Here is a 19,494-nt window from a genome sequence, read left to right on the forward strand (position 1 = left end):
TCTCTCACTTTTCAATGTTGGCAAGTAAGTTACTTTTTTTTTTTTTGAGGTACACGGGCCTCTCACTGTTGTGGTCTCTCCCGTTGTGGAGCACAGGCTCCGGACGTACAGGCTCAGTGGCCATGGCTCACGGGCCCAGCCGCTCCACGGCATGTGGGATCTTCCCGGGCCAGGGCACGAACCTGCGTCCCCTTCATCGGCAGGCAGACTCTCAACCACTGCGCCACCAGGGAAGCCCCGTAAATTACCTTTTTCAAAGAAAACTTGTAGATGACAAAACACGGCCTGCACTGGAGGCTGCTCGTTGGTAACCTCGACAGTTACGAACGCTTTGGGTCATTTTGGTTGTGTTGCCTCCTTGCAGAAATGTGAGTGACGGGGTGGAGGTACTCATCCTCATTTTGTTGTAACTTCACAGATACACTAAATTTTTTTAAAGGTCTTAAATTTAATTTTTTCTTTTCTACTGCCTGTGAGAGAGGTGTGTGTATGTATGTATATATCTATTAATAATTAATAATACACTTACTTGTTTAAAAAAACCAAAACAAGATGCGACGGTATACAGTGAAAACCTTCTAGTGCTGCCCCCATCTGCCTCATTCTCACCCCTTTCAGTGGGAGAATCTCTTCCCCACTCATAATCAAATGGATGGTTTATATGCTGCTGCAGACGCGTTTTGTTCCCTGGACAAGGTAGCTTGGCAGTATTTTCTCATTAGTGCCTCCAGTGATTCCTCATTCAAGATCATCAGTTAACTCAGGTCCCCGCTTGTTCGTGTACATGACCCTCCAATAGTTTCAAACACCTTGCTCCACCTAATAGCAGCGTTTCAATTTTGCAGGGGCTGTGCGAGAGGACATTTAAGCGCCTGTACCAGTACATGCTGAATGCGGGGCTGGCCAAGGTGGTGCCTCTTCCCTTACAAGAGATCCACCCTGAACGTGGACCTTGCAAGACCAAGAAAGGTAAAGGCAGGCTCGGCTCCTGCCTGGGCTACACGGACAGTTTTCACTTCTCCCCTCTAAGTGCCAGCCTGTCCCTCTTACCATGTTCTGCCCTGAGGTAGGATGATTTCATGTTATTTTTTCCACTCTATTCCTCAGCGCCTGGCCCAGGACCTTCTATATAAAAAGCGCTTGGGAAACGTTTGCTGAATGAAACCCATTCTGACTCCCAGCAAACATCTCTATATGGATGTCCCTCCAACATCTCCCATTCCTGGTGTCCAGAAACCGAAATTTATCTTTTCTTTCTTATGCTAAGCCAGTATTTTTTAAGTACCTGATCTGTGCGTTGCATGATTGCATTTTCTAGCCCTGCAAAGTAGGTGGTATTATTACCATTTTGCAGGTAAGATTAAAGTTAAGAGATGCTGAGTAACTTGCATGAGGTTAAGCAGTCAGGAAGTGGTGGAGGTGGGATTTGAACTCCTAAGCAAGTTAAACTAGGGACAATAGACTATGAAACTTTAAAAACCTTCCTTAGTCCTTTATTTTTCTCCGTTCTTGATTTTTATCCCATGCTGTTTAACTCCTCCTGATGAACCAGAGTTGTTTAAAAATCTTAGGGTCAGAGCTTTCAGTAAAAGATGACAGAAGGAATAGATGGCGGTTTTCTGCACTCTTCCAACTCCTTCCTAGTGATGATAGGCTATAAAAGGAGTAAACCTGCAAGTGCAAAGAGAATAGGACAGGAAGTGACAGCAGGGAGAGTTGTCTACATTTTTGTGCTCAGAGGCGGATGTACAAACGGTAACTGACCGAGCAGACTGGGAAAGCTGAATGCTTGTGTGGGGCAGTAGCCAAGAGTGGACACCTCAAACCTGAAATAAACCGGGGACCTCTGAAAGCACCAGTTTGGATGGGGCTAGAGACAAGAGGATTGGTTTATAGTCTGTGAAGAGCCATTGCACCCCCCAGGTCCCCTCCCCTACTTGGCATAGCCAGGTAACAGGCCCTTTCCCACAAAGACAGAGGTCTGGACTTTGTGACTTAGCAGTCTTTCCTCATTAGTACCTCCAGTGATTCCTCATTCCTTGGACTTAACCTCAAGAGAAGATGCACTGGAGGCTTTTGAGACTCAGACATGAGATGCAGCTGGGGACAGGGTGCAGTACTGATAACAGGCGGTATGAGATAATCTCTATACACAGTGAGGTAGGAGTCTTCACTGCCTTTCCCCCGTGGCTCCTAAAACGCTGGCAGCCGGGCTTACAGTCCCTAAAGCCAGAGGCTGGAGACTTCTTTTCTGCAGAAACTGACCAGTCCGAGAGAAAAGTCTTCTAGATCCTGAAATTTAGGGGATTCCTAGCAAAATAGCCAGCCTCTGCCTGCTCACCCTTCATGGAAGCCCACACAATGGCAGCCTCTCCCTTTTTCTTCCTGACCCTGCAAAACACAGGACTTTTGATGTACAGCAGTATCTTAATGAAGCATTTTAACTTTTTTTTTTTTTTTTTTTTTTTTTTTTTGCTGTACGCGGTCCTCTCACTGTTGTGGCCTCTCCCGTTGCGGAGCACAGGCTCCGGACACGCAGGCTCAGCGGCCATGGCCCATGGGCCCAGCCGCTCCACGGCATGTGAGATCCTCCTGCACCAGGGCACGAACCCGTGTCCCCTGCATCGGCAGGCGGACTCTCAACCACTGCGCCACCAGGGAATCCCCAGCATTTTAACTTTTCACCAAGCATTTGAGAACTCTAACATGAATGTAAGAGAAACTAACTTAGGAAATGGAACCAAAATGAGGAGCAGAAGAAAAGGAAAGGAGAGAAGGAAGATACTGCATCATGAAACCAGAGCAAGAGGCTATAAAGGAGAGACATGCAGAAAATAAAAAAGAGCTCTTGGAAATAAAAGAAATATGACTATTGCAATAAAAGATTTGGTGGAAGGAAAGATAGTGAGATAAAGTTGAGAAAATCTCCTGTAAAGAACAGAAACTCAAAAGGGATGGAAATAGGAGAGTTTTAAGTTGAAAATAAGAAGCTGAGTCTAAAAGATCCAATGTCCACACAGTAGGAGTTCAAGTTCACAGTAAGGGGAGGGAGTGTGTGTGCAGGGGAGTAGAAAGGAGGAGATGACGGGAAATGACACGGAATTTTCCCAGATCTGAAGGATGTTAAGTTCTAGATCAAAAGACCTAGCAGATGTCTAGCATGATGAACATAAAGAAACCCACACCAGGATCCAACAGCCTGAGACTTCAGAAGTCTGGGGCTTGAAGAGCCTCCAGAGAGGAGACATCAGACTTCCCAGTAGTAACGGAAGCTAAAGAGCTTGGAGCAACACCGTCAACTTTCTGGATGGGATGGACTTTCACCCTGGAATCTTCCAGTCAATGAGGTGTGAGGATAAGGACCTCACACATTTTCGTACATGCGGATTGGAAACAATTCATCTCTGATCTCCCAAGTTCCCTTTTAGGAAGCCACAGGAGGATGTACACCATCAAATAACAGGCTAAACCAAGAGACAGGAAAGCATGGGGCCCAGGAAGAGGGGGGACAATGGAAACCCTGGAGAGATGATGAAGGGAGATCATGATGACAGACGCGGGGTGGGTGGGGGACTGAAGTCCATGCAAAGGATCAGTTGCTTAGTGCCTGTGAATGTGTGAAGGGAAATTTGTATGCTAGCAAAGAGTCTGAGTGTGAATTCGATATGGGTACAGAGAAAACCAAGCAAATGGAAAAAAGTAATTAACGCCAGGTAAAACTAAAAGGTGTGTGATTTTAAAAAACTTAAGGCCTGTGTGCTTGACTATGTGGGCATAGCAAGTAACCTGTGGAGGCTGGCCCCACTAACAGCTCCAGAGAATGTTTGCTGGATGAAGACAGACCACGGCATCCCCAACACTTGGCTTGGTGCCTGCAGGAGGGAGGTGGTATGCTTGCTGAGTGACCGAGCTGCCAGTCTGAGGGAACTGTGTCTCTTCCTTTACTTCCTCATTTAGTTAATGGAATCACTGCCCACCCTGTCTGACTTCCCTGTGTCTAAGTCTTGTGGAGGAGATGGTAGCGCACAGATACTACCACACAACAGGTGTATAAAAGGCAGGAGCCCCTGGAGGTAGGAAAGCCCCCCAAGAGCAGACTTCATCTTTGAGTGTCTTAAGTGCTGAGTAGATGTGTGACTGGTTGAATGACTGGAGTTCCTCAGGGGAACGGGTGGGGAGCATCAGCCTTTAAGTAGACAGGAAACCAGGAAGTTCCGCTGGGTCCTGCGGCAGGGAAGAAAAGGCTTCAGGAACTGAGAGGTGTGCTGGGGATTCCCACCTAACATTTGACTTGGAAATATGATTATCTGAAGGCTTAAAATATCATGACCTGTGGGTCTAATAAGCATTTTTATTTCCTGGCCTATTGAAAGAAAGGCATTAAAAATAAGCAGATGAGTAATTTTTTTAGAGTAAAGAGAAATTAAGAAAGAAATAGCCTTAAGTAACTCTTTTTGCTGGGCTTCTCCATGGCTTGAGGTCCTTGGAAATTCAAACTAGCCCCTTGACACTGTCACACCTGAATGGACTTTTGATGTAAGACAGCCTGGGTTAGAATTCTTGTCCCGTCATTTCCTGTTGGGGAGTCCTTCAGCAAGTTTTGACCTCTCTCTGCCTCAGTTTCCTCATCGGGATTATCTGGAATAATATATCTTTCCAGAGTGTCGTGGAGCTTACAGGTGACAGTGTACACAGAGCAGGGCCTTTAGGCCACATCTGGCAGTGTATTTTGTTGGCCTCATGGTGCTTGTTTTAATTGTAGTTGATGGCATTTAAAAATCAGAAATTTCACCTACAAAGTCAGCCTTTCAACTTTTCTGTAGAAATAAAACTAGGCAACACTGAACTGCATTTCTTTAATAGCAATTGGTGAGGCAGAGAGGTGTGCCACCCTCTGTTGAGGGCACCCACCTTCCGCATTCACCTTCCCCATTCATTCAGCTGCCGTTTAACCCGCAGCTGGCCTCAGTCTGGGTATGTCGTCTGCCTAACCCTTGAAGGTGTGTCCTCATCACACCATGCGTGGTCCTAGTTTTCTGGAGGCCCAGTGCTGGGAAGAAGGATCAGCACGCCTCAGACTGGGTACTAAGGATGTCAGTGGTGAGGTTAAGAGGGCAAATACCCAAGACGATGAGATGACAGTCGGCGTGTTTAGATTGCCACGCACACGCGCAGTGAGCCCGTTTCTGACTGTTCGGGAGGCTCATCTCATCCCCGCATGGTCTTGTCACCACCTCTCAGGACAGGCCTGCCATGCTGTGTCTCAGCTATTTATCTGTGTGACTTTTTCCCTTGAGGGTGGTGGCCGCACCCCTCACATACTTTCTGTCCTTAATGTCTGTGCATTGTCTGCTGGAAGCAGAGTAGGTGCTAAGTAAACGTTTAGCCAATTTAATTTAGTTAGGTGCCCCTCCAGTGACTTTCCTGGAGCAGGAGACAAGGGATGAATGCACAGCTTTTTAGTCTTTTCTTGCCTTGAGCTGTGTCTTCCCAGTTTGCAAAATTGACATAAAACCTTCCCTCCAAGCTGTTACGGAGTAGACAAGACTTAAATAAAGATGGTGTATTGCTTCATGTAAATTTACAGGTGCGCCTGGATATATATGAGTGTTTCTAAAAGGATATAAACAAAGAGTTTGGATTTCAGCATATTTCAAATGTGTTACAGAAAGCTGCAGTGATCTGTTTTGCAAATGGCAAAAGTATCTTGGTAACGAAAACAGTCACCTGCACTGATGTGTTTTGCAAATTTGGATTATTTTATTCAAGTGTTTAGCAGTCGTTCTGTTTTATTAAGTTGTGCTGAGAACAGAAGGGAAGAGAAATAGAAGTTAACTTTGTAATCCCTCGGAAAAGGATCACAGTCGAAAGCAATTGACAGAAGTTGGACTCCCTGGGGCTAATGACTGAGACAGGCATTTAGCGGGTTTCCCGGTTCAGTGGCAAGGTGAGTCCAGCTGTGAAGAGGATGGGGTAGTTCTAGTGTCTATACCTCCCTGTTTATGGTGTGGACTCTTCCCCCAAGCTGCTGCCCTGTGACTTTTCAAAAATAAAAAACAAGTTCAACAGGATTGCAGGACAAGGTCAATATACAAAAATCAGTTCTATTTCTTTACCCTTGTAATGAACAGTCCAAAAATGAAATTAAGAAAACAGTTCTGTTCACAATAGTATCAAAAAGAATAAAATACTTAGGAATAAATTTAACAAAACAAGTACAAAGCATATACTCTGAAAACTACAAAATATTGACAGAAACTTAAGATCTAAGTATGTGGGAAAATATCCCCTGTTCACAGGTCAGAAGACAACGTTGTTAAGATGTCAGTACTCCCCAAACTGATCTTCAGATTCCACGCAATTCCTGTAAGAATCCCAGCTGACTTCTTTGTGGAAATCGATAAACTCATTCTAAAATTCATATGGAATTAGAGGGTATGTAGAAAGCTAAAACAATCCTGAAAAAGAAGAATCCAGTAAGAGGGCTCACACATTGTAATTTCAAAACTTACTACAAAGCAACAGTAATCCAGACAGCATGGTACTGGCACAGGGATAGAATTAGAGACTGATGGAATAGAATTGAGAGTCCAGAAATAAACCCACACATCTGTGGTCAACTGACTTTTCAGCCAGGGTGCCATGATCATTCAGTGGAGAAAGAAACCAATCACAAAAGGCCATGGCTATGGGATTCCATTTAGGGGTGAGTCCAGAATAGGACAGTAGATTAGTGAGTGCTTAGGGCTGGGCTGGAGGCACAGGGGTGATAGCTAAAGGGTTTGAGGTGACGAAAATGTTCTAGAACTGACCTGTGATGGGTGCACATACCTGTGAATATGCTAGAAGACCATTGACTTGTATAGTTTAAACAGGTGAATCGTGTGGCATATGAATGATATCTCAATGAAGCTGTTAAAATTGCAATAAAAAATGAAAACCAAATCCAACAAACACAACAGGGTACAGCAAACTAACTTAGGATCATTAAAATGGCAGAAGGGGACATTTAAAAAGTTACAGTAGGATTAGGCTTCCCTGGTGGCGCAGTGGTTGAGAGTCCGCCTGCCGATGCAGGGGACACGGGTTCGTGCCCCGGTCCGGGAAGATCCCGCATGCCGCGGAGCGGCTGGGCCCGTGAGCCATGGCCGCTGAGCCTGCGCGTCCCGAGCCTGTGCTCCGCAACGGGAGAGGCCGCAACAGTGAGAGGGCCGCGTATCGCAAAAAAAAAAAAAAGTGAGATTTCTTTAAGTTAAAAGTGATAAGATTGATTAAGGGACTCTAGCTAAAATATGAAGATAATTACTCATTAATAATTAAGATGAATAAAATAGACCTTTTAATACGGCAAAAACTATTAAAGGCAGGAACTTAAAAGAGTAGAGAAAGTGGTGGAATCCTCAATGGCATAAATTCTGGGCCTTGGGTTATTTCACTGGGGTGGAGGCGGCTCTCCTGAGGGGGCACAGGCACCTGGAGGGTGCCCTTGTGGGAAAAGAGTCCTTTCCTCTGTGTCCCCTCCAGGAGGCAACACGGGCTCAAGCCTGCTGGCCGCTCCATCGACCCCCCTGAGCAGGGAGATGGGCCTGCCCGGTCTGTGGGGTGGAAGGAGCGGGCTGGCAACGGGGGCAAGGGCAGTGAGGTCTGGGGCAGAATCTGGAGAATGAGAGGGGCGCAGACTACAGTAGATGTGCCTCGGAGGTGAGGGACTGGCGACACTGTCCTTTGAGAACTTTCTGTGGTATGATCGAGGGATGAGGAGGGGAGGCTCCCCATGCTTGGAAGAGCCCGAAGGCAAATGCTGGGACCTGTGAGCACAGGGCTGGCCTGCAGGTGAGCAGGTATTGAACGGTGACTGAACCTCTAGACCGAGGCCGTTTCCACAGATTCCTGTATGAGCCCCGTGTTTGCTACTGTCAGGACCCGCGCTGCCTTGCACAGTTAGCCAGAGAGACCTTTGACTCTGATGGCTTGTCCTAGGGAGTGAAAAAGAGGAAGGGGCTAGGGGAGATTCTGCACTTCGTTAGCCATTCTGTGCCTTGCAGATTAGTGGGGTTCTTTGACTCTGATCCCTTTATCACCCCATCTTCTCAGTGCTACTCCTCACTGATAAGCGACTAAAGCACAAATCACTTGCCTAAGGTCACAGAGCTGGGAAGTGCTGGTAGGGGAGTGAGCAGAGAAAAGTGTGGCTTTTGAGTCTGCGGCCATCAGGCCCCTCTGCGGCCTCCGCCTCCTGAGAGGCTGGCCTGACTGACAGGAAGTGCAAGCAGGGTTGTGGGGCGGGCTGAAAGCGAAGGCGAAGGAAGGCGGCCTGGGTGGCCGGGGGCAGGAGACTCCTCCATCAGCCCTTCTTACACACCCATCGGTAACTTCCCGTCATGCCTGCAGAATGAAAAATAAAACCTCTGCTCGGCTAGAGACCATCTGCAATCATCTGCAATCTCCATTCCCATCCTCATTCCCGCCTCTCCCACCAGCACCCCTTCCCAAATGGCCAGTCCTTTTCCACCTCTGTGCCTTTGCTGGTGCCCTTCCGTCCTCCTGGAATGCCTGTCCTCTTCTGCCAAGACAGTTTCTTCCGGATCCTTTAATATCCCACCCAGATGGCCCCTCCTCTCTCCCTTCCCCTGCGTAGTCTTTTTGTTTGCCAGCTCTGTGGGTTTTCGAAGCAGAGCCCTGAGTGCATTATAGCGGGTTCCTCTGTAGCCATCCAGCTGGATAGCGTGCCCTGAGCACTTAACTCATTCACTCCCTTAGTCCTTACTCCCAGGTTAGTCTAGACGCGTTGTAGAATTATCCCTGCCTTGTAGACGAGAAGCCTGAGGCTCAGAGGTTCACAGCTTGCTCATGGTAGAGCCGGAGTTCATGCCCAGGCCTGTGTGAAGCCCAGTCACCCTGTCCGAGGCTCCCTGGCCTCTCTCTCAGACACGGTCCTTTGCAGGGGTGGGAACCCTGTCTTGTCCTCCTTTATGTGTTCTAGGCGCGTCACAGAATAAATGCTGTGAAACTGAGTGAAAGGCCCCAAGCAGCCTCCTGACATTTTCAACACCGGTGACTCCGTCTGACACTTGAGCCGCCAAGCTCTGTTTTTCTGAGGTTGTGGAAATGATAACGGTACTGATAAAGCAGTAGCAAGCACCGTCCTGAGCACTCTGAGGAAGAGGCTGTTCTTGTCCCCGTTTCGTAGCTGAGCAGCCTGAGGAACAGGGCTGTGGGATCACTCAGCCATGCTGCTCAGCCAGTGAGGGGCAGAGGCGGGCTCTCACCAGTTCCAGCGCCCTGGGTTTGGGCTGCAGTACCCTCCTCCATCCTTCTGGGTGCTGCCCTGAATGCTGTCCTTGCATCTCTGGTTAGGCCTCTCTGCCGGTACCCAAGGCAGTCACCTCCTTAGAATGTCCCATGGGCTTGCTTTTAGTTTCAGTTTCTCAGACTCTCCAGCCCTGACCAACCCAGCCCCATTCAAGTGTGTGTGTGTGTGGGGGGGGGGGGGGGGGTGAAAGGGGTAACTTCCGCTTGGCTTGCTAGTAGGACTGTCCCTTTGTCTGTGACCCTTTAAGAGGAAGTCTGTCCTGGGGGCTCATTTGTTGCTCTTCTTCCTTCCGGGGTTGATCACAGTTCAGGGTACCACTCTGCTAGGAGGCCGGATGAGATGTTTCTTTGGGAATGTGAGGCACACGGGCTGTTGGTTCTGCGTCACAGCCGCCCTGGCTCTTCCTTTACAAGGAACTTTCTGATAGAAATGTGAGATTCAGGCCCAACCATGTGGCCTAGTGTGGAAGGAAGGCCACTTGCTGGGTCCAAGGCCACTTGGATCACTTGAGCCCTCTGAGCTTCCGTTTCCTTTTCCTTAAAATGGTGATAATAACTTGCAGAATTCACACGATGATTAAGTAAAATAGCCTCTGAAAGGACCTAACACAGCGCCTGGCCCATCCCAGGTACTCAGTAAAGATTCTGTCCTTCCCCTCTTCCTTTTTAGATCTTCAGGATGTCTAAATTAAGGCACTTTTCGTGCTAAGGTGGAGCCTTTCCTGGATCATTGACACAGAAGAACCGCGTGGTTCCTTGGTGTAGAAATGCTGACCTTAGTGCATGCCACATGTTCCTGCGTGTGTAAAATGCCTAAAATTTTGTGTGTCTGAGAGCGTGAGAGTGATCTGGCCGGTTGTATTTCTCCTCCCTTTTGTTCCTGGAAAGAAAGCCCTGCACCCAGGGGTCAGTGGCCGACATCAACGGGACCGCGATTCCTCCAGGGCGGTTGCAGGTAACCGAGGTGGCAGCTCAAATGGAGTGACAGGCCGCGTTCACCTGCGTGAGTCTGCCGACCAGTCTCACTCGAGCCCCTTCTGCTTTGACTTCAGCTGCCTTGTGCTCTAGGACAATATCCTTAAAAATAGCAAGTATGAGGGACTTAATTCCCTGGTGGTCCAGTGGTTAAGACTCCCCGCTCCCACTGCAGGGGGCCCGGGTTTGATCCCTGGTTGGGGAACTAAGATCCTGCAAGCTGCGTAGCACAGCCAAAAAAAAAAAAGGCAAGTTTGAGCTGAAGGGATTTTAATAAAAATAGAAATTCTGAGTCTGGAAAAAACTCTAGAACTATGGGAAATGCATAAAGATCTGGTGAAACGAGTTCCAGGTGGTCCCTTGGATCATGAAGTTCAGGCTGCACTGTGCCGCATCCTGTACCTGCTTCTCCTCCTGCGTCTCTCCCCCAGCCCCACGAGGCTGACATTCTCATCAGCCCTGGTTTGCGGGCGAGTCGGTGGAGGCGGAGGGAGGTCGACCAGCTTGCCCAGGTTCCCACACCAGCTCCGGCAGAAGAGTCCAGCTTCTTAACCACTGCGCAGGCTTGCTCTCACGCAAGGTTTTCCAAAGGAAAGATGTAAATGACATGGCCTGAGGAAGGGGAGACGTCGCCGCCATCAGGGTGTTGGGTGAATGACCAGGGCTTACCTCTCTGACGGATACAGAGACAAGTGCAGTTGGGATTCAGGGCAGAGAAGTCAGCTGTGTCCAAGCACAGGCAGAGCTGCAGACCCTGTGGCCGCAGGCCTCTCCAGGCGCCATCTAGATACGTCACAGCAGCCTCCTTCTCAGCCCAGCCTTAGATGCTGGAGCTCACCCCTTGCGATGTGTTGAGACTCGCCCTCCCCCCACTGGGTCGCATGCTCCTTGTTGGTCGTGGGGCTCACGGTTCCCAGTGTAGTCGCAGGGAGCAGCCTGGTCTTCCGCGTCACCCTCCGCCTCCCGCAGCCAGCGGCCTGCCTGCCTAGGCGCTTTCCTGAGCCCCATGCTCCGAACCAGAGCAGGGGACAGTTCCCATGGGACCCAGGAGCCAGGTCACCCCGACCGTGGGCCAGTTGTGGGGCTTTCCTACCTGGCAGGAAGGGACCAACCATCTTGAGTTCAGCGTCTATCTGTCATGCCTTTGCACGGTGCTAGGTGCCGGTGATGCCATTAAAAGCAACTGCTATGTTAGTTGAGAGTCAGACAGCCTGGGTCACACCCTAGCTCCGCCACTTCCCAGCTCCATCGCTTTGAGCACGTCGCTCAACTTCTCTGCGCCTCAGCTTCTGCGTCTGTACAGTGCAGCTTACAGGGCCCTGCCCGCCTCAGATCATGAGGTTTGACGGGTTAGTTTGTGTAACGCCCACAGCACAGTGCCTGGCCCGTGACTCCACGCCAGCCTCTGCACAGACGTCATCTCGGGTCTCGCTGACACTAACCCGTGAGGGAGAGAACATCATCATCGCATTTCACTGAGTGGGGAACAGAGAGCTACAAGTCATTGCCCCAGAGTTACGGAGCTGAGGTTGAAAGCCACGTGTGCCTGACCCGGGAGCCCGTTCGTTTATCCCCACTCTCCTCTGAGCATCCTTCCGTCCTGGCTGCCAGCAGAGGGTTCAGCTGTGCCATCAGGGGAAGGCTCTGACCGGGGACAGGTGAGAACAGCACTGCTTGGGCATGAGGAGCAGAAGGCTGATGGCTGAGGGCGTTTGCCTTTGTTGCCTTAGCGTCCATGAGTGTACTAGTAACGTTTTTCCTCTTCCACTTAGCTTATTTTGAGGGCTGTTCTGTGTATCATTTCTTGGCTAATTAGCCCGTTAAGGAAGTTATAAAAGTGTGGGAAAGAATCACACTGGGCTCTTGCCTGAGAGCCAGTCCGTCGGCCTCCATAAATGCTGCGTTGTGTCGCCCCTCACGCGGGCTGGCCCTTGCCCCGGGTCACCCGCTGTTCTCGGTCACATGGGCATCTTTGAATTAGGGGCCATACGTCATCAAAGGTTTAGGGCTTGGGCTTCGAGGCTGGACTGCCCAGTAAATCCCAGCTCCTCACTTGCTAAGGGATGGGAGTTTGGGCAGATCTCTTCGCTCCACACATTCTCAGGTATGAAACGGGGATGGTAGCCCACCTCCTACGGCTGTGATGAGGGCTAACCCATATAACCCGCCAGGAGAGCTTAGATCAGCGTCAGGGACCTGGCAGGCGTCCTAGGAGTGGTGGTGGTTTTATTGTTAGGAGAGGAGGTCGCTCTGTGAGTGCCAGCTTAGGGGTGAGAGGGGGGCTGAGGGGCTTGGGAGTAGCTTAAGGTAGAGGACAGAGAGGAAGACCAGGTGGCAAGTGGCTTGGCGGCCGGTGTTCTGCCCACGTGCTGGGGGTGCTGGCCACAGGGAGAACCCAGTCCCGGGCCCCGGAGCCTTGAAATAGTTCTCACCCATTCAAATGGCCCAGGAGTCCCCTCGTTCCCAGGTCTTCCCTCTTGGGAGGGAGAGGCCGGGGCAGGCACCGGGAGTGAAGCGCAAAGCTTTGGAAGTAGGAAGGGAGGACCTGGCAGGCGCAGAGGGAGCCAAGGGCAAAGAGGCTGTGCCAGACGCGGGCTTCATGTTTCTTCTCATGAAAAGTCGAGAACTGGGGGATTTTCTCTCACTGGCGGGAGTGGAGGGGAATCAGCTGGTGCCCGAGCCCTGCGGACCTTTGGCCCCAGGCCAGCCCTCCCGGAGGGTTCTGGTTGGTCAGCCTCTGCGGACCTGACTCTGAGGGTCAAGTCTCTGATATCAGGCCCCTGAGATGCTTTACTGTTTGTGAACTTCACTTGCAAACCACGTGCTGTGTCCCCCACCTACAGAGAATCCCCTGCCCGAGTTGGGGTGATGGGACTTGATCTGCTCAGACGTCAGTCTGCGCCACCCTGCTGTGGGTGCTCCACACACCTTCACAGCGAGGCCCTCTTCGGAGGGCCTGTGGCGCAGCTCCTGCTTAGGAGGCACTGGGTTGCAGAGCCCAGCTTTACTGCCACTGCTCCTTGCCCTGGTACCCGAGGATTCTACACCTTGGTGTGCTGACGGACGCTGGCGGAGAAGCGGCTGATTGCCCTGCTGTAACAATTACTACAAATACAGTGACTTAACACAAACTCATTATTTTATCATTCTGAAGGTTGGAAGTCTGTCATTGGACTAAAATCGAGGTTTCGGCAGGGCTCTGCTCCTTCTGGAGGCTCTAGGAGAGGATCCATTGCCTGGCCTTTTCCAGTTTCTAGACTCTGCTTGCATTCCTTGACTCGTGGTCCCTTCCATCTTCAAAGCCAGCAGCGAAGCGTCTTCCAAGCTCTCACTCTGATTCTCCTGCCTCCCTCTTACAAGGACTCTGTGATGTTATACTGGTCCCAGCCAGATATTTCAGGATAATCTCAAAATCCTTGACCACCAGCACCACGACAAAAAGCCTTAACTTAAATCATGCCTGCAAGTCCCTTTCGCCACATCAGGTAACATATTCATAGGTTCCAGGGGTGAAAGCATGGACATGCTTGAGGGGCTGCTGTTCTGCCTCTCGGCTGTCAGTATCACAGGACACCATCTCTTCCGTATCAGAGACCTGGCACCTGCCGGAGTCACTTAGCCCCTGTCACAGGCTGCTGGGAGTTTGGGCAAGTTAGTTAACGCGTCTGTACCTCAGTTTCTTCATCTGTTTGCCTCCTAGGGTTGTCAGGATCAAAGGAGTTAGCACACGGAGTGTCGAGATGTCTTTCCTTTTCCTTGTACCTCTCGTGTTACAGCCGTAGGCGTGAGCTTGTTATTTTCCCCACACGGCGCTGCCGTAGGTTGAGAGTACCAGTGCCTGTGATTGTCTGAAGGCAGGCGCTCACCTCCAGAGTGTGGTGCCTTGTCCGTGTCCTGCCCCTTAGTCCTGGCCGTTGTTTATATTCACAGAAGCTGGGTCTATAAAGAGCTCTGGGTGGACCTCTTACTATTGGCATTTTGCCTCCTTTTCAGCTATTTCTTGCAGTAAATTCCTACCCTTGGAATCATGGAGTTAAAGGCCTCGCGAAATGCTCTGGAAAGGTCATAGGACTTGTTCACACTGCTGCCATACCTTAGTGGCAACGGGTATTGGCTTAAAAGGGAGAAGACTATTCATCCTTTCAGCAATACCGCCCGTGTGCCTGCTGTGTGCCAAGCACTCTTCAGGGGAGCGGGGGGCGGTGATGGGAGAAGACAGGCACGTTTCCTGTAGTCATGGAGCTTGTCTGAAGCACAGGCTGCTGTTTATTTAACAGGCCCCTCATTATTCCTTTCATTTGCATTTCTTTGTTCACTAATAATATGTTTTTTGTCTTTAAAGCAATTTTATGGAGTCAGTATTCAGGTCTCGTGCCCCAAGGTGTGCAGTGTTAAATGTTCCAAACTCAGATGCCCTGTGCGGCCTTTCTCGGGGCCTCTGGGTCTGCTGAAGCCGCCTCCCCCAGGGCCGCACTGATTTGTCATCATGGAACCGTGTGCCTGTGTTCCCAGGGACTGATGTCATGGTGCGCTGCCTGAGGCTGCTGAAGGAGTTCAAGCGGAAGGTCGAAGACCAGGACGACGACGAGGACGAGGAGGCCATCTCCAAGGCCGTGCCACCGGTGGACATCGTGTACGAGCGGGACATGCTCACACAGACCTACGAACTCAGTAAGTCCCATTCTCCTACCTGCATATAGACAGGGTTCCCGAGCTTTGACTTGAGGTGTGTTTTGGTCACATGTTGAAAGAGGGCCCTGCTGTCGAGAATGTCACGCAGCGGGAAGCCCCCTGGTCCCCTTGAGGGTTTAGGCTTTGGGGTCAGATTTGAGTTTGAGTCCTTGCTCTGCCCCTTGTCCGCCAGCTGAAGACTTTAGCAAGGTCTCCGAGCCTCAGTTCCCTCTTTAAAATGGGGATATCTCCCCTAGCACGTAAGAGGACTGAATAAGTAGGATTAAAACATCTGGTGTAGTGCCTGGTACGTAGAACGCACTAAAAAAATTACCTACTAATATTACTACTCAAAGATTTGAGTCACCTACCAACTTCTAAAATTGGTCTGGAATCATTGCAGCCTGGGCATTGTTGTGATGAAGGGGGAAGAGACGTGTCTCTGTCCATTCCTCCCCCTTCCCCTAAATCCCCTAGAATCTATGTAAGACAGCAGTGACCCAGTGCCATAGATGGTGTGGCCGCAGGTCGCCGTGGAGCGGAGGATGTCTAGAGTAGAAGGGGAGGGGCTGCAGGAGATCTGGTTCAGCCAGCAGGTACGAAAGCACCTGGCGAATCAGCACAGCCTTTAGGGAAGGCTGTTTCCATCAACTCTTCAACATCTCTCAGGATCTGTTCCTCAGAACACAGTTTGAGAAATGCTGTCCTTAACCCTTTCGTCCCCGCTTTTAGCATGTTACTAGTTTAACATAGGAACACATTCTAGTCACCTCTTTCCATTCTGCTGTTTATTTTTATGCATGGACAATACAGCAAAACTGCTTTTATCCAGATCGGTTTTGCCTGGCGGCCTCAGGTGTATGCCACATCAGGAAATAAAGGGGAAGCTCTTTCTGAACGGTCCAAGAGTGTTGCCCCGAAGTCTGCCCTGTAGTATTTTACTGGAGGGACTCCCGCCCACCGCCACCCCACCAGGCTCCTTCCTGGAGTTCCCAACCCCTGAGTAGTCCGAGTACATTTGAAAGGGCTCATTGGAGGAAGATACAGTAATAGCACAGCGTGTAGCAGGGCAGGAGCTGACACACCAGACAGAGCAAGTAACAGAGCACAGTTGCCTTATCGGTCATTTATTACGGGGCCAAATAGCATTATTTCCTTCTGTGGCCCCTGCTGGCCGGCAGCTGTTACGGGATAAGGCAATAATCGGTGTCCGTAGTGCCTCCGAGTCTACCGAGAAGGACGGGAAGATGTTCTTCCTTAAACATTCCTTCGGTGCTTCTTAAAAGGCTCAGTTGAATTTCGCTGAGAAAGTTCGCTCACGTGGAAGCACACGTCCTGCTGCAGGATAAAACAGCGTCCCTGGAGCTCGGTGGGTCAGGCGTTGATTGCTTTGGCGTGGAAGAGTCAGATAGCGAGCGCTGAGAAATGAGCAATGAGTCGAGTGGTCAGAGCCTTGGGAGGGGGAGGGGGAGGGTGGGGGGAGGCAGGTGTCTTACTCTGTTTGCCGGTCTCCCCGCATTGAAATGTCTGGGAACGGACCTGACCTGTGCAGAACGGCTCCGTGGTGGAGGCTGGGGTTCAAGTGTATTGTTTCACACAGTTGAGCGTCGAGGCACGAAAGGCATTTCCCAAGCTGAAATCCGAGTGGCTATGAACGTGGGAAAGCTGGAAGCCAGAATGCTGTGCCGCCTCCTTCAGAGATTCAAAGTGGTCAAGGTAACAGCGTGAGTTCGTTGCCTTCGCGTGCGCACACGGCGTGGTTCTGAGAGCTGTCTCGGACATCGGGAGCCCAGGCCGGCCTTCCGTCTCGGCTGCCAGAGAGGGCGGGAGTGCTGAACGCAGCCCACAAGTGTGCCCCACCCCTCCCCCACCGTGGATTTTGTTGGGTTTCGCTTTTTGAAAATTGAATGAGTTGTCAGCATTGAAAAGTCAGCAGGAGATGCTCCAGCCCAGGGAGCAGGCCCCCCACTCGCGCGTGGGGTGTCAGCTGAGGTGGCGCCTCCGACGGCGCCCAGAGACAAAGCGGGCACCCCCCAGGCCTCAGTCCCAGACCGGCCCTCCTTCTCATTTACGTTCCTTGCCTGGTTCCTGGGGGCACCGAGTCGGCACCCAGACCTGCTATCTCAGCCCGTTGTGCTTCGCTCCCTGCTTGCCAGCTTTTTGGCCCTTTTGCTGGAAAGCAGTGTGACAGGTGAGCTAACGACTGTGCAGCACTTAGCACTGTCCTTGGCGTGTGGTTGGTACCTGGGAGGTGTCACTCCTTCTGCCATTAAGGGCAGAAAGTCCCTTTCCCCTGTTGTAGAAGACAAAGGGGAGCGGCTGAGTGACAGCTTCACCACCACGCCCCACGGCAGTGGCCGAATGGAGCTGGTGACCTCAAGGCCCCGACTCCGAGTCTGTGACGACAGTTAGGAGCCTTCGAGTTCTGCTCATTGAGCATCTCTCGTAGGCCTCGTCCTGTGCCAGGCCCCGGGGGTTTCCGGAAGGCCAGGTTAGGGCCCTGCCCAGCGGGGAGCTCACAGTCTCCTAGAGCAGACACACAGGATTGCTTCCTGTGGAAGCAGAACCTGAGGGATGGCGAGACAGGAGGACCCACGAGGGGCTGAGCTGGGGCCCAGGCGTGAGGTGTGGAGGAGACGTGGGGGAACGTGGGAATGACAAGGAAATAGTCACCACAGAAGCCCGGTCACCCGAACGCCTGGGTGTCCCGGCATCCTCTGCAGTGTCTTAGACACATCTCATCCCCTCCAGGGCTTCATGGAGGACGAAGGACGGCAGCGAACCACCAAGTACATCTCCTGCGTGTTTGCGGAGGAGAGCGACCTGAGCCGGCAGTACGAGAGGGAGAAGGCACGGAGCGAGCTGCTGACCACCGTGAGCCTGGCCTCGGTGCAGGAAGAGTCCCTGCTGCCCGAGGGCGAGGACGCTTTCCTCTCCGAGTCAGACAGCGAGGAGGAGGGCAGCGGCGGCAGGAGGAGAGGCAGAGGATCACAGCGGGACTCGAGGTCCTTCTCGAACGGCAGTCTCAGGACTCAGCCTCACCACTCCACCTCGACCAAGGGTAGGGGCGTGCTCGGGGCGGGGGCTCGGGGCGGGGGGTAGGGGGTTGGGCAGGGGGGGTGCGCGCCCTCAGTCTGAGCCGCTGCCTATCCCTCCTGGCTCTGGGGACGTTCAGTCCAGCAGACACCTGAGGATGGCCTTGGTGCTGCCCTAACTAGGGACCTGTTGGTGTCTCGTGCATCACATAATCGTAAGCTTAGGAGATGCTTGTGTGGTCTGTCTCCAGGCTGCTGGCAAGTCATTTCTCCTTGGCAGATGTTTTGTTTGTTTTGCTTTTATTTGGTTGTGCTGGGGTTCCTTTTAGTTGCGGCTCGTGGGCCCCTTAGTTGTGGCATGCATGTGGGATCTAGTTCCCTGACCAGGGATCGAACCTGGGCCCCCTGAATTGGGAGCGCAGAGTCTTACCCACTGCCCCAGCAGGGAAGTCCCCTTGGCAAATGTTTTGTTTGTTATGTTTTGACTATTAAAGGGATGGAATTCCCTAAACTTCCTCTGTCCCCTTCCCTCCAACAGTCTGTGTAAGAAGCCCTTGGGGTTTTAGTTTAGTTATGGAAGACTTTTCTTAAAACAGGTGGAGGGTGGTGCTGATGACAGATTTGCACATCGGGGGTCGGGGTCGGGGTCAGGAGGGTGCGGCTCGCTGCTTGCTGGTCCACTTCCCTCGTCTTAAACTGACCACATGGACTCCTTTGGCCTGTGCGGCTCTGGTCCGGCAGCTGAGCAGAAGTGCCCCTCTCGCTTTCCCCCTGCTGTGGCCGCGGTTCATCCGTTCTACGCCTGTCCTCCACTGCAGGGGGGTGGAAAGTCATCAGCCTTCACCCATTGAAGAAGCATCCGTCTTCCTCCCTGGGAGCTGCTGAGAGAGCCTGCCAGAGCTCTTTCAGGGGGGACAACCTCCTGGACACCAGCAGCTCCTCAGACCCCAGCGTGCCCTTGGGCTCCCACTGCATGGAGAGTCACAGCGGCGACATAGCCGTGATAGAAGAGGTCAGGCTTGAAAACCCAAAGGTGAGTGCCCACGGGGGAGGGCGTTTCCTCTAGGAAGGGGCCTGTGGCAGGTGGATGTCAGCCTTGGCTTTTCTGTGCTTAAGAATCACAGCAACAACAACAACAAAATCAATAATAGTAAAAGTGCCACACGCTCAGGCCGTGTGGGCGGGGGGCTCTACGGTAGGAGCGCAATGCGCGTTGACACACCACCTTCACGCAGCCCCCCTTAGCAGAAATCACCTGCACATTATTTACAGGGTTTTAAAATTTCCAACAACGTACTCTTTCTACTGAAATTTATTTTGAAGGAAAAATGTGTATGGCTACTTTAAATCAGTGGTTCTCACTCTGGCCCGATTTTGCCCCCCGGGGGACATGTGGCAATGTCTGGAGATGTTTTTCATTGTCACATGGGGAGAGGGTGCTAATGGCATCTTGTAGGCAGAGGCCAGGGATGCTGTTAAATGTCCCAGACTAGGCAGGGTA

At 51.4% G+C, this 19,494-nt stretch overlaps 1 protein-coding gene across 1 annotated transcript in view; it reads left to right on the top strand.

Moving 5' to 3' along the window:
- The window catches only part of GTF3C1 (general transcription factor IIIC subunit 1), a 71,022-nt gene that overhangs the window by 11,949 nt on the left and 39,579 nt on the right, over nucleotides 1-19,494 (top strand). The window contains exons 6-10 of the mRNA XM_065893191.1: nucleotides 846-969; nucleotides 14,800-14,958; nucleotides 16,559-16,674; nucleotides 17,710-18,019; nucleotides 18,812-19,026. Coding sequence (XP_065749263.1) covers nucleotides 846-969; nucleotides 14,800-14,958; nucleotides 16,559-16,674; nucleotides 17,710-18,019; nucleotides 18,812-19,026 — 924 coding nt within the window. The remainder of the gene's footprint in view (nucleotides 1-845; nucleotides 970-14,799; nucleotides 14,959-16,558; nucleotides 16,675-17,709; nucleotides 18,020-18,811; nucleotides 19,027-19,494) is intronic.

The sequence above is a fragment of the Phocoena phocoena genome, chromosome 15 (genome assembly GCF_963924675.1).
Source record: "Phocoena phocoena chromosome 15, mPhoPho1.1, whole genome shotgun sequence".
Lineage (NCBI taxonomy): Eukaryota > Metazoa > Chordata > Mammalia > Artiodactyla > Phocoenidae > Phocoena > Phocoena phocoena.